Source organism: Mirounga leonina, unplaced genomic scaffold (assembly GCF_011800145.1).
Source record: "Mirounga leonina isolate KUSES-001 unplaced genomic scaffold, KU_Mleo_1.0 Mir_99, whole genome shotgun sequence".
NCBI lineage: Eukaryota > Metazoa > Chordata > Mammalia > Carnivora > Phocidae > Mirounga > Mirounga leonina.
Window position 1 is genome coordinate 3864921 of NW_023270971.1, and position 13780 is coordinate 3878700.

Here is a 13780-nt window from a genome sequence, read left to right on the forward strand (position 1 = left end):
TAATTGTAAATTCTTCTGGACTGTTTCCCAGATTTGCTTGAAAAGGGTCAGAGGACAGACGGAAATTAATGACATATGAATTGTGAATCCCAATTAGAGGTGTCTTCAAAGGAATAATTAGGCTAGACTTAATAATTATGAGAAGAAAAAGCTTGGGGTAAATTACACACTGAAAGAAAAGATGTGAAGCAAGGCAACTTTGGAGATTGGAGTTGATGAATATTTCAGGAAGTTATTTTTTTTCAAATCTACTAATCTTAAAGATAATATAACTTGAGTGAGACAAAGATGAATGGAGAGAGATGGTCACTGATCTCAGATTAGGAGTCGGGGTGTGAACACGGAGGTCCTTTCTGGTGCACATGCCCTGACACTGTGATTTTAGGATCCCTATTCTCTTTATGTAGGAGGACAGGACTTTTGCTTTCCCAAATAACAGTAACATTAGCAACAGGGGCAGCAAACACCTGAACTGTACTCCCCATGTAGAGTACTTGCCATATATTAATCTCTCTGTTTCATTTTCCTCATCTGTAAAGTAGGGACTACATGATTATCGAATCCCCACAACAACCCTAGGAGGGAGGTACGGTAAGTGACTTGCTCAAGGTCATAAGCTAGGTGGTGTCAGAAATCAGATTCGGACCCAGCAGCCTGACTCCGAAGCGTAAGCTCTCTCTCGTCCACTGCACTACCTGTGCCTCGGGGAGGAGAAGGGACACACGCAAAATGCCAGCTCTCCGTGCCCACTTACTTTACTGTAAACTCTCCTACACCGACGCCTCTCTTCCCACCCTCTCTACCACCCTTAGCCTCTTAACTTGTCAAACACAACACCTTCCTTACTTTGCTCGAGTCGTCCTCCTCCCCTTCTTGCCAGAAGGTTCCGGCGGGTGGAAGATGAAAGGGAGCGGACAGCGCCCGGCACAGGCATCTTGTTTTTCTTCTTGGCGCAGTCGCTAATAGTCACTGAAAATCCTTTATTAGAGGTGTGGTTAGAAGCATTCACCGAGCGCTCAGAGTAGGAACGTTTGTCAGGAATGCGAATATTAATTTACTCTCTAGGATACGTTTTTTAACCTAAGAGCCTGACCAATTCTCACACAATTCACTTCTGAGTGGAAACCTTCACCCGGCGCCTGACGACGCGGCGCCGGCCTGGAGGGGGCAGTGGCGGCCGCGGAGTGGGCCCCGCCGGCGGGTGCGGGCGGCTCGGCCATCGCTTGCTCTCGCCTGGCGCGCGGCTCTCGGCCGTGGATTAGCGCTGCTGGGGACGTGGGAGGCCGCGGGTCCCGCCCCCGGCCGGCGGCGGCGGCGGCGGCGGCCCAGCGCGGCAGTCGGCGCTGCGAGCCGAGCGGCGCGGAGGGCGCGACCGGCGGGCCGGGGCGCGGGGCTGTGCGCTGTCTTTTGGGCTCCGTTCCGCGAGCCGGGGCGCGGGCGACACCGCGGACCCCTCGGGCGGGCCCCGGGCTCGCGGCGTAGGGAGTCGGGGGCCGCCCGCCGGGGAGCCGGGACCATGGCGCTGCGCGCCCGGGCGCTGTACGACTTTAGGTCGGAGAACCCGGGCGAGATCTCGCTGCGGGAGCACGAGGTGCTGAGCCTGTGCAGCGAACAGGACATCGAGGGCTGGCTCGAGGGGGTCAACAGCCGTGGCGACCGTGGCCTCTTCCCGGCCTCGTACGTGCAGGTGATTCGCGCCCCCGAGTCCGGCCCGGCGGGCGACTGCGGCCCGGGAGCCCCGGCTCGCTACGCCAACGTCCCGCCTGGCGGCTTCGAGCCCCTGCCCGCCGCGCCGCCCGCCTCCTTCAAGCCGCCGCCCGATGCCTTCCAGCCCTTGCTGCAACCGCAGCAGGCGCCTCCGCCGAGCACCTTCCAGCCGCCGGCCGCGGGCTTCCCGTACGGCGGGGGCGCCCTGCAGCCGTCGCCTCAGCAGCTCTACGGCGGCGGCTACCAGGCCAGCCAGGGCAGCGACGATGACTGGGACGACGAGTGGGACGACAGCTCCACGGTGGCCGATGAGCCGGGCGCGCTGGGCAGCGGCGCGTACCCGGACCTCGACGGCTCCTCGTCCGTAGGCGGCGCGGCCGGCCGCTACCGTCTGTCCACGCGCTCCGACCTGTCGCTGGGCTCCCGCGGCGGCTCGGCGCCCGCGCAGCACCACCCGTCGGGGGCCAAGAGCTCGGCCACCGTAAGCCGCAACCTCAACCGCTTCTCCACCTTCGTCAAGTCGGGCGGCGAGGCCTTCGTGCTGGGTGAAGCGTCTGGCTTCGTGAAGGATGGGGACAAGTTGTGCGTGGTGCTGGGGCCCTACGGCCCCGAATGGCAGGAGAACCCTTACCCCTTCCAGTGCACCATCGACGATCCCACCAAACAGACCAAGTTCAAGGGCATGAAGAGCTACATCTCCTACAAGCTGGTCCCCACGCACACGCAGGTGCCGGTACACCGGCGCTACAAGCACTTCGACTGGCTGTACGCGCGCCTGGCCGAGAAGTTCCCCGTCATCTCGGTGCCCCACCTGCCCGAGAAACAGGCCACTGGCCGCTTCGAGGAGGACTTCATCTCCAAACGCAGGAAGGGCCTGATCTGGTGGATGAACCACATGGCCAGCCACCCGGTGCTGGCGCAGTGCGACGTCTTCCAGCACTTCCTGACCTGCCCCAGCAGCACGGACGAGAAGGCCTGGAAACAGGGCAAGCGGAAGGCCGAGAAAGATGAGATGGTGGGCGCCAACTTCTTCCTGACCCTGAGCACGCCCCCCGCCGCCGCCCTCGACCTGCAGGAGGTGGAGAGCAAGATCGACGGCTTCAAGTGCTTCACCAAGAAGATGGACGACAGCGCGCTGCAGCTCAACCACACGGCCAACGAGTTCGCGCGCAAGCAGGTGACGGGCTTCAAGAAGGAGTATCAGAAGGTGGGCCAGTCCTTCCGCGGCCTCAGCCAGGCCTTTGAGCTGGACCAGCAGGCCTTCTCGGCCGGCCTGAACCAGGCCATCGCCTTCACCGGAGATGCCTACGACGCCATCGGCGAGCTCTTTGCCGAGCAGCCCAGGCAGGACCTGGACCCCGTCATGGACCTGTTAGCGCTGTATCAGGGGCACCTGGCCAACTTCCCCGACATCATTCACGTTCAGAAAGGTAAAGCCTGGCCATTAGAGCAGATGGTCTGGAATATGTTGTTGAGGCTGAAAGGGATGATTCGGACAGAAATACCATAATCTGTTTCAGACTAGTGCCGGAGAGGTTGGGAATCAAGCAGGGATTCCCTGTCCAATCAAGTGGACAGCTGGCCTGTTTTTCTGAGTATATGATGGATTGCGGGCCGGTAGCTGCCTCCGTAAAGTATTTCCAGACAGGGAGTGGGTACTCCTCAGAGAAAGTTCTGAGAGTACTTCTTAGGACAGTGCTATCATTTTAGAGTTTGAATAGTTGGGTGATGAGCTTCTGGGATCTGTAATCTTGTGCCTAGGGTAGAATTAGAAGAGGACCCAAACCCTGTTAGGCATCCATTTGAACACTGTGGGGTCACTTAGTGATGGGTTTAAGGAAGCACGGAAATAATGGGGAAGGACGGATATCTGCAAGTAAAGGTAAGTCCGCTTCTACCTTCCACACCTCTCAATCCCTGGTTTGGTTGAGGAATTAGAATCAATTCTCTGAGGTTCTAGCCAGGGCAGTTTAGGAATGTCCTGCATAGGCTTCTTGCTTGCAACCTTTGTAGAATGAGGTAAAAGGCTCACTCTAATTTCAAGAAGTTTTAAGAAAAATAATCTCTTTAATCTCAGTCATTTTGAGTTTGGAGTCTATTAACCCACTGAATTTAAAGAGTATTATTTAGGAAAATGATGTAGGGGAACTACAAAGAATGCACAAAATCTGAGTATTATGTCTGAGGGCATTGCTTCTGGTATTCCAGTAGTTAGCTGCCCAACTGTCAGCTTGTTTCATTATTAGTTGTTAGTGTCCCTAACTTTTGTTAAAGCACTAACCTTTGCAGATTTTTTTTTTTTCTTAGAAAATAAATTAGAGCAGTAAAGCCTGGAGTGAGAGGACGGGGAGGCGAAGGACTTTAGGGAGGTGGTCTTGCCTGTGAATGTCTCCTGTTCAGTGTGGCGGATGTGGCGGGGGGAGGGAGGGAGTTACCTAATCTAACTTCTGTGATGATGGAAACATCTTTTGAGTCATGAGGTTTGGCCTTCAATAAGGAGGTGCTCACTGCCTTTCTAGAGGGGCCGGTCCAATTATGAACAACCCTGAACTTTGACATAGTCTTCCTTGCACTGAACTAAAATTTGCCTCTCTCGTTTGTCATTCTGTTCCCTGGAACCACACAAAGTAAGTCTATTCCTCATCCACACGTTAGCCCTTTACACTTTGGGAGACAGCAGTCTTGCTTCCTTCCCTTCCCTCTGCTGCTTTCCTCCCCCTTTCAAGTGTGTGACTAGTCTTCTTACTCCCCAAAGGGGGGGTCCTTCCAAAGCCTTGAATGTGTTGTTGGCCCTGCTAAAATGCAGTATCCCGAAGCATCTGCATTACTAATTTTGGTAGAAAATAGTAACTTTTTTGGCAATTTACATTTTGTAAATGCAGCCTGAGATTCAATAGCTGTTTGAGCAACCATACTGAACCTGCATCTACATTCCTCATGCCTTTTTGTGTGTAAATTGCCGTGACTCCTTGACTTTTTGGCTGGTGCCAGTGGGACTGACTCTTTGAGACTTTAATGCAAGACCTTAAATTTAAATACCATGTGTTATATCAACCTGGAACCATGCTGCCTTTTTATGTATTTTGTGAGTTTATGCAAATGGTTGGTAAAAGTAGAAAGGGTGGAGACAAGGACAGACCTCTGCAGGCAGAGAGAGACAGGTGACTGGCTACTACAGGGTGGCCTCAGTTCATTCACTGACTTAACCGTCACTCAGACCACACACAGCTTTGTCAAGTGTCCTGCTATTGGAACTATTTATTAGAAAAGGTATGGTGTTTGTTCTAAGGTTGATTTTGAGTTTACAGCAGTAGTTTTTGTAGTTTATTAAACTGTGTAGTTTGCTTTTTTTTTTTTTTTTTAAATCCTAGAACTAAAATTGTATTCAGTTTCTTGGGATTTGAAAAACTTCATTAAAACCAGTACCATTTTATGTTGTTTAAACAGATTCAAGGGCACTAAACATAATCTTTAGGAAGTTCAGAAAGAAAATCAGTTAATATTAAGTATAGTTTCTTTCTGCTGTAGCCTTGGTATATAATGTACAGGGAGTGAGTGTCCCTAGATGACGTCTTTAGAATGTACTTGCCATTTAAAGCTATAGTGTGCAACGCATAAGGATAAAAGCATTTGCTTGCAACCAGTTTTTATCAAGGATGCTAGTGTTGGCGATTTTTAGGAATACAGATGAGACAAATTTCATAAGTTGTGCTAAAGCTTTTTGAACATGTTCTAAATATTCAGAACTTGTGGTTGTGAAGAGCAGCTCCCCCCGCCCCCCCAACTTAACTACACAGTTGCTATTGGAATGAATCTTTTTTAGTCTGAGCACTTGGGGATTTTGTTGACAGGTTGTTTTTTTCCTCTAAGGTCTCAAAGTGTAATCACATGAAAGATTTTACTGTGACTTCTGAGAGGAGAATAAAAAGAAGAAAAAAACGTTAAAAAATCTTTAAGCAGCTTAAGCTATCTTTTAAGTATTTGGTTCAAAGTTTACATTTCAGTTTAGGGAGAAATTTAAAAATTCAAAATAATTATTTCAACTCTTAAGTTGTCATTGTTTACAGGAAGAGAAAAAACAGTTTTAGTACTTCTACGTTTGATGTGTTCTAATCAGATGTTAGGTCCACATTCAGATGAGACAGAAATGATTAGAATGTGCTTTTCAATGACTAACACAGTTAAGAAGGGGAGTTAATTAAGTTTTTTCCCCCTTAATTCCTAGGGGAAAGGACAGGAACATTAGTCTCCTCTGAGCTTTTTTCTTATCCGGGAGACTGCTGTGGTCAGCTTTTCCAGTGTTCTAAACCTGTGCTTTTCGGTGCTGGGTCTGTGAGCCACATCTGACTATTTAAATATAAGTTAATTAAAGTAAAATAATGTAATCCAGTTCCTTATTCACACTAGCTGTATTTCATGTGCTTTGTAGCTAGTGGCTACCAGTTGGACAACAGATAGAGACCATTTCATCACTGCTGAGGGTTCTATGGGATGGTGCTGTGCTGCCATAGTCTTTCAGTCCTTTCAGGTTTCTCCAGCAGTTGATAATCTTTGCACATACTCTCCAGATAGTCTTCTTGTCACTTGGTCATCTCATGGCATCCCCTCCTTTCCGCATGGGCTTAAGTAATAAAAACCGGGAGGGGAAGCAGGCCCTGCCAGACCCCTCTCTACAGAACATCCCAGGCACTCACCCAGTGAGTAATATTGCTGCGGTGTGAGGATGTTCATCTGCTTTGCATCCTGCCTTCATCGTTCATTCAGAAAATACAACTGGTTTCAGAATGGACATCTGAGACTGGTGAGGAACCAGCTCCAGAATGAGGGTGGAAAACTCAAATGCCCTTAAATGTGGTCGACTGGCATTTTTCTGACTATACTTAGTACTAAAACCATCGCTTAAACTTAATAATGGTTTTAGTGTAAGTACTTTCTGCAGAAGCAAAGAAAGCCGTATGGTTTCTTTAGCGAAAAGAGAATTCTGGAATTCTAATTTTTTTCATCAACTCATGGAGTCTTAGATAAACAGACCTATTTTGGTTAATGGAGTTGAGTGTAGGAAGAAGGCAGTTTGCTGTAGGCTGAAGTATAGTAGATGGGAATTCAGAAGCTGTTTGAATTTTATTCATACTTTGCTCTGTCTTAACAGGAGTCCCTTAAATTCTTTGTTCACAGGCGGCTCGTTGATTCCTGACTAGTCACATGTCTGTCACTGCCGAGCTTTGTAACCCTGTGGTCTGATTTTCTTTTTTTGAAATGGTAGCGTTTTATCTCCTCCCATTTATCATCCTTGCCTGGGGTATGCCTTTAGAATGCTGATGGTGGCCAGTTTGGGGTAGTATATAGAATCGATTTCACTATCAGTTTCTTAGCTTATTCGGTTCTGTTTCCAAAGATATGATTAATCTCTAATATTTAATAAAGCTTAATCTGGATGGCAGTGAGTTGTTGTGGTTTAAAAGCATTAGGCTTATTTCCCGGGGGTATCGTGAAAGGGAAAGACTGTAAATGTGGAGTGATGAGAAATGTTGGTTTCATCTTTATTTAGGAATGTGGACTGGATAGCAGGAGGGAGTCACTTAAAAGGAAATTTCTTTATTCCTGAGAAAAGGTACAAGGTACAGGAAAAGTGATTTGTTGATAAAATGTAGCGTGAGTCTGTGAAGCAGGGTGGCAGAACTAGGTAAACAAACAGACCGGCAGTCCTGTTTTCTGTACTCCTAAATTAAATATGCAGGGTGTCCACATTGCCTTCTGTAAACGTTCCAGATGGAGGCTTCTTTTCAACAAAACACAGCCCTGGGACCTCAGGAATGGTACACCAGTCATGGGCTTGTCAGTTCTCCGGGGTACAGTTTCACCATTGTGCTTCCTTTTACCACATGCAGGGTCCGTCTTATGTCCCTCAGACATTAATTAAAGATAGCTAGAGTCTTGGCAAGGGCCTCTAAGGTAAGACTGGGCCACAGTTAGCCCTTCCCTGTCTGCTCCCCATTCTCCTGTGACTAAAAATAGACCTGAGAGGGTGGTGTCAGGAATACAGAGAAAAGGTCTAATAAGTGGGCTGTTTACAAACTCATCCTTATTTTGAAACTTCTGGGCTAGAAATTGAGGTCGTTCATTTTTTGTTCTGTTTTGTTTTAGCTCCATTTTAATTGAATCCGTTTCTCCTTTCCCCTACTTCCACCTCCAGCTGTTTTTTAAGGAGACTTCAGTTCTAGCTGTAACCTTTGTCCCTATCTGTATTTTCTTAATGAAAAGGAGGTTTACCTTTGGGGCTTTTGAAAGAGATGACTGAGTTCTTTTGGTAAAACGTCAATGTGACCAGCCACAGAAGGTCTTGATCATGAAGCTAGGTGGGGATACTGCTCATATCACACTGTCATTGGTTTCTCAGACTTCTTTTTTGAGCTAGGAGTCCTTCTGGAAATCACACTGGGGAATCATAGCCTGTTAGACTGATCACAGCAGAATCAAAAGGAGGCAGGTACCTACGCTCCCACTCATGTTCTTCAGATAATTCTTGGGCTCAGTTGGATTTCCCTCTGTATTGGGAAATGTCATCCCACAGGTTCCTGTCTGGTCATCTTAGGATTTCCAAACAGGAAGGCAGAACCCAAACAAAGAAGAAGTTCTGTGAGAAGGTATCAATTCCCTTATAAACATGACAATTCCTTTAAATTATGTTCTTTTTCTTCAGGCTGAAAAAAAGGTACTGCTTTATTGTCTCAAAGTGTTTTAAAATCAAAGTTTAATATGAAGTTCGATTTAGTTTGCCATCTATTTATGAAACTTTGTGATACCACAAACTAAATGATTATCACAAATAAAATGGCACAGTAATGCTTAGCTCTTGTTTGGAGAGACTGTACTCAGAGGACCTGTCCCATCTGTCGCCCTTCACTTAGCACAGGCTAGATTCCCATGTGGAGGGGGATGGGCAGGACTCTGGTCCTCACTGAGTTCTTGGACTCGTGGCAGAGAAGCCAGGTGCCAGGTCACTGAGAGCCCTCCCAAGGTGATGCAGAAGAGATGGGGCTGGCCTGGGTCTGACAAGGGAACTTAGCCCCACAAACAAAGGGGGTTCATGGTAAACCAAGAGCCCCATGTTCAGAGTCTCCTCACTGTGGGCCACGCTGGAATCTGGGGACCACTGTTCGGCTGTGAGAGGAGCTTTGGGCAAGTTATTTTAGCCTTGGCAAGTCTCAGGTTCTTTGTTGGTGAAGTGGGTACGCTTCCTCAGAAGGTCACATTGAGGATTAAATCTTGTGGTTCTCAGTAGTTACTCACTAAATGCTTGATTTTGAAAAGTAGAAAGATAATTTGAAAATAGGAAGCACTCTTCTTTAAAAGACAATTCCAGTAATCTTATCTTCCATCCTGGTAGCCTGCTGCCACCAGAACTGCAGGCAAAAGTATAAAAACCCAATAAGTCATTGGTTGGTATAGCAGTTAAATATTGTATTTTAACACAGCTGGTGTGTACTGCACACCAGAAGTATGGTAGCAGAAATAAATGCCAGTGTTATTTAGGGTCACTGGTGTGTTGTTCACATTAAGGGCTTGTCAGCTAGCTGTTCCCTTCCTCTAAATTACTTGTATCCCTGCACAAATCACTTTGACATTTCTGAGCTTCAGTTTCCTCATCTGTAAATATGAGATTCATGATCTCCTAGGTATCATTTGTTGATTGACTTTTAAAAAAAATAGCAACATCCATACATTGAAAATAAAATAGGAAAGTATACGATGAACATTTAGACATTGTTTCAGGCTGGTTTCAATAGCCTGCTATCTGCTTGTGTGATTTTTATCATCTGGGAGCATGAACATCCTTTATCAGTTGATACTGGCACCTGGCAAGTTGATGTGAAAGAAAATTCATGAACTTTTGGTTCAGATCAGCAAACATGCATTGCGGGCTTACCCCGCCAGGTGCTGTGATCGTCAAGGTGCTGACGGTACCCGGCCTCCTGCCGCTGGTGAGAGCTCCCCGGTGTCCGGAAGCTGAGGCGTGCCGGACAGCTGGAGAAGTTCCCTCCGAGCCAAAGGAGGGCTGTCACCAGGAGAGCCACCAGAAAGAGAAATTGCGATGGGCTTTCCCTCCTACAAAGTGTGCTTCACTTTGAACTCTAAATACTGTCTCCTCTCCGAAAACAGTCATGCATTGTTAATCTTGTGTTTGTAGCTTGATTAAACTTGAGTGTGAATGAGTGTTAACTTCACTTGTCATTTTTACTCCTTTTCTTAGATTTTTTTTTAATCTCTCACTATAATTGGACTTTTCTGATAAAGAAATTCTTTGTATTATTTGACAGGGAGGGAGACAGCAGTTAGGGAGGAGACCCAAGATCATTAGATTTATTCAGTGGATCCTCTGAGAGATAAATCTGATTTTATTCAACAAATATGTAAGTGCCCATTATAGATTGGGCACTATTAAAGATGCTCGGGTTGCATCAGTGGTCAAAACAAAGATCACCGCCCTCGTGGAGCTTACATTCGAGCAGGGCGGAGACACAGCGAGAAACACAATGAGTACATTATCACGTATGTGGTAGGGGAAAACATAAATGTGGAGCAGGACAAGTGGGCATGGGGAGACAGAATGAAGTAAGAAAAGGGATGATCACCGTAGGTCTCGTTAAGAAGGTGAGATTTAAGTGGAAGTGTGGAGGAGGTGAGGGAGTTAGCTAAACCGGTGTCTGCGGGGAGAGGCTTTCAGGCAGAGGAGAGAGCGAGAGCAGAGGTGCTAGGGTGGGTGTGTGCTGCCAGGCAGTGGAAGGCCAGGTGATTGGAGCTAAGAGGATCTGAGCAGGAGATGAGGTCTTGGAAGGTCCAATTAGTAGGGCTTTGTAGGTCATTGTCAAGACCTAGAGTAAAAGTCCTAGTGAGATGGGAGCCATGACAAGCTTTTGAGCCAAGGAATGACATCTATCTGGACCTTTGAACAGACTTACTCTAGTTGCTCTGTTGACAATAGAATGGAGAGGAGGTAGGGTCCCAAAGGTAGGAGCAGAGAGCCAGTAGGAAACTACCCCAATAATCCAGGTGAGAGACCATGCACGTGTGGACTAGAGTGGGTACAATGGAGATGGCGAGGAGGGAATCCCAGTCTGGATATATTTTAAAGGTAGAATCGTCAGGTGGGAATCAGATGGGGCATGCGAGAGGAAGAGGAGTCATCAAGGGGAACTCTGCAGTTTTTGGCTTGACCAGCAATACAAATGGAGTCTCCGTCCACTGAAATGAGGAAGGCTGTGAGTGGAAGAGAGGTGGGAATGGGAATCAGGACTTGAGTTTCATCCTTTCAGATTGATGGGCTCCTGCATTCTGTTGACATCTCCCCCACCCAACACATGCACAGACAGTCAAGCCTTAGATCTAGTTCCCTCCTCAGAGTTTTCTACTTGGAGCCCTGTCCTTTCCAAGTAGTCATGGCTGGTAGAATGCTCACTGGTGTGCCAAACAGTGTACATTGTTCGGTTATTGGGTAGTGTGTGGGGGTCATGTTTTTATGTTCCTCTAGTATGTAGCTCCACTGTTTTGTATGTGCAATGTGCACAGTTAATGCTTAAGGAATGCCTGTTGAATGAGAAAAGTAGGCACTCGATGGAGTACTTGTTGATTTTGAAATAGATATCTTCTATTGTAGAATGTGCTTTTCTGTTCATATGATGGATACCAGAGTTTATAAAAGAGTATAGGCAATGAAGATAGGATCTGGATATATTTTATAGGTGAAGTCATTAATTAATGTGAAAGTGATTTAAACGTCTTAAACTTACATATCTATGAAGTAACTTTCCAAAACTTATTGGGGAGAAGGGAGGAAGTTTAAAAATGTTTTATTTTATGTGCCAGAAAAATTAATGTTATGTAACTCATGATTTTACTTTATATTGATTATTTTTTTTTTTTTAAAGATTTTATTTATTTATTTGAGACAGAGAGCATGAGAGGGAGGAGGGTCAGAGGGAGAAGCAGACTCCCTGCCGAGCAGGGAGCCCGATGCGCGGGACTCGATCCCGGGACTCCAGGATCATGACCTGAGCCGAAGGCAGTCACTTAACCAACTGAGCCACCCAGGCGCCCCTATATTGATTCTTGATGTTGAAACTTGCGTATATACACTTTTTTCCTCTTTGGTAAACTTTCATGATAATCTTTTATTGGAGTCCCTTTTGCTGAATTCCAAGCACAAGATCTAGAGAGAGTACATTTCACCTTCTTGAATGACTTGGATACACAAAGCACTGAGCTTAGGTGTTGAGCGGTAGGTGCCTGCCCTCATGGAAGGTTCAGTTCTGTAACGGAAGTAGGATGTCTATACAGAGAATTGGGAGATTGGAGGTCGATTTAACTTGGTGCCTCTGGTAAGAGTGTGTGGGAGTCCAGAGGATGGAGAGTCACTGTCAACTGTGTTAGGGGCTTGGGTGGGTAGCATTTGTTTTTTTGCCTCTGAAAGATGGTCATATTTTGACTTTTTAGAGGAAAATATAAAGTGCATTTTTTTTTTTTTAAGATTTTATTTATTTGACAGAGACAGCGAGAGAGGGAGCACAAGCAGGGGGAGTGGGAGTGGGAGAAGCAGGCCTCCCACTGAGCAGGGAGCCCGATGTGGGGCTCGATGGGATCATGACCCGAGCCGAAGGCAGACGCCCAATGACTGAGCCACCCAGGCGTCCCAGAAAGTGCATTCTTGATCTTGGAAATGCTTTAGGATGAGCATATAATAGCTGGTGCACTGCATGCCCCGTGCTCAGGTCAGTGAGACCAGCTGACAAGCGAGTAGCTGTCACCATACAGCGTGGTCCATGCAGTCATGGGCATGTGCCGTGGTGTGAAATAGGCCAGAGTGGGGGTAATCAGCTATGGGGAGAGGAGAGAGTTCAGGGGTGGCTTCTCCCAGTCTTACTCTGAGAAGATTTTTGAAAAAAAATTGCAAGTCTAGGCAGGCAGAATGGGGGAAGGCATTCTGGGCAGAGGGAATCAATCATGTATAAAAATCAGGGATTAAATCCTGGCTGCTTTTCTGATTCAGCTCTCGAGTGGTTACAGCTGTAGGTTGGGCCACCCCCCTCTATCTAATCAGAATGTTAGGGACATGTGGCCTATACGTTGGTGTTCTTGAAAGAGCTCCTCACGGGATTTTGATGTGCCACTGGGTTTACAGCTGCTGCTGCAGGGGATGGAGGGCAGCATCATGGAAGATCAAACAGGGTATTGACATGCTCAGGCCTGCACTTTAGATGGACAGGTCCTAGTGGCAGATGTAAAGGGAGGCTCGGGGTGAGGTGAGATAGGAGGCTCTTGCAGTTATTCAGGCAAGACATGAAATCCTAAACTGAGGCGGTGTCTGTGGGGTTGGGGAGGAGGAAGACAGAAGAGGTATTTGCCTACAGGAGTGAGGTAAGGGACAGGGAGGAGAATAAAATGACCATCGAACTAGAGACTAGAGTTACCAACAGAGATACTGGGAGATAGAGCAGGGGTCTGCAGGCCAAACCCACCCATGTGCCTGTTCACAGCACTTGAGCTAAGAGTGGCTTTTACATTTCTGAATTACTACATTTTTCCTGGGTATAAAAGCCTCGGTTTTGCCTTGACATGCAAAACTTCAAATATTTACTATCTGAGCTGTAAGGAAAGTGTTTGTTTACCCTTGACTTGGAGGGCAAGCAGGTTTGGGAGCTGGAGTATGAGGAGTGATGGCCATCGCTCTGCTTGAGCGTCCTTACCGTGTGGCAGCTACATACACCGTGTCCGATTCCACTTAGGAGCGGGCCTGATGATGTGCCCTCTACGGCCAGGGGGCGTGCAGTTCCCGCCAGCTTCCCTGTGTAACCCGTAGCAGTTTCACAGTGTATATATACTGTGTATAACATGGAGTCATCATTTTGCGTACCAGATACTTCGCAGCGTTAAGTATTAGCTATTGTATTAGGTCCCTGGGGCTGCTGTAACAAATTACCACAAGCTGGGTGGCTTAAAAACCAAATTTCTTCTCTTACTGTGCTGGAGGCTAGAAGTTCGAAATGAAGGTGTCGGCACAGCCACGCTCCGTATAAAG

General features: G+C 47.2%; 1 protein-coding gene across 1 annotated transcript in view; it reads left to right on the forward strand.

Moving 5' to 3' along the window:
• Positions 1 to 1343: 1343 nt before the first annotated feature.
• Positions 1344 to 13780, forward strand: part of LOC118006805 (sorting nexin-18) — a 32428-nt gene continuing 19991 nt past the window's right edge. Inside the window, exon 1 of the mRNA XM_034999590.1 lies at positions 1344 to 3137. Coding sequence (XP_034855481.1) covers positions 1517 to 3137 — 1621 coding nt within the window. The 5' untranslated portion in view covers positions 1344 to 1516. The remainder of the gene's footprint in view (positions 3138 to 13780) is intronic.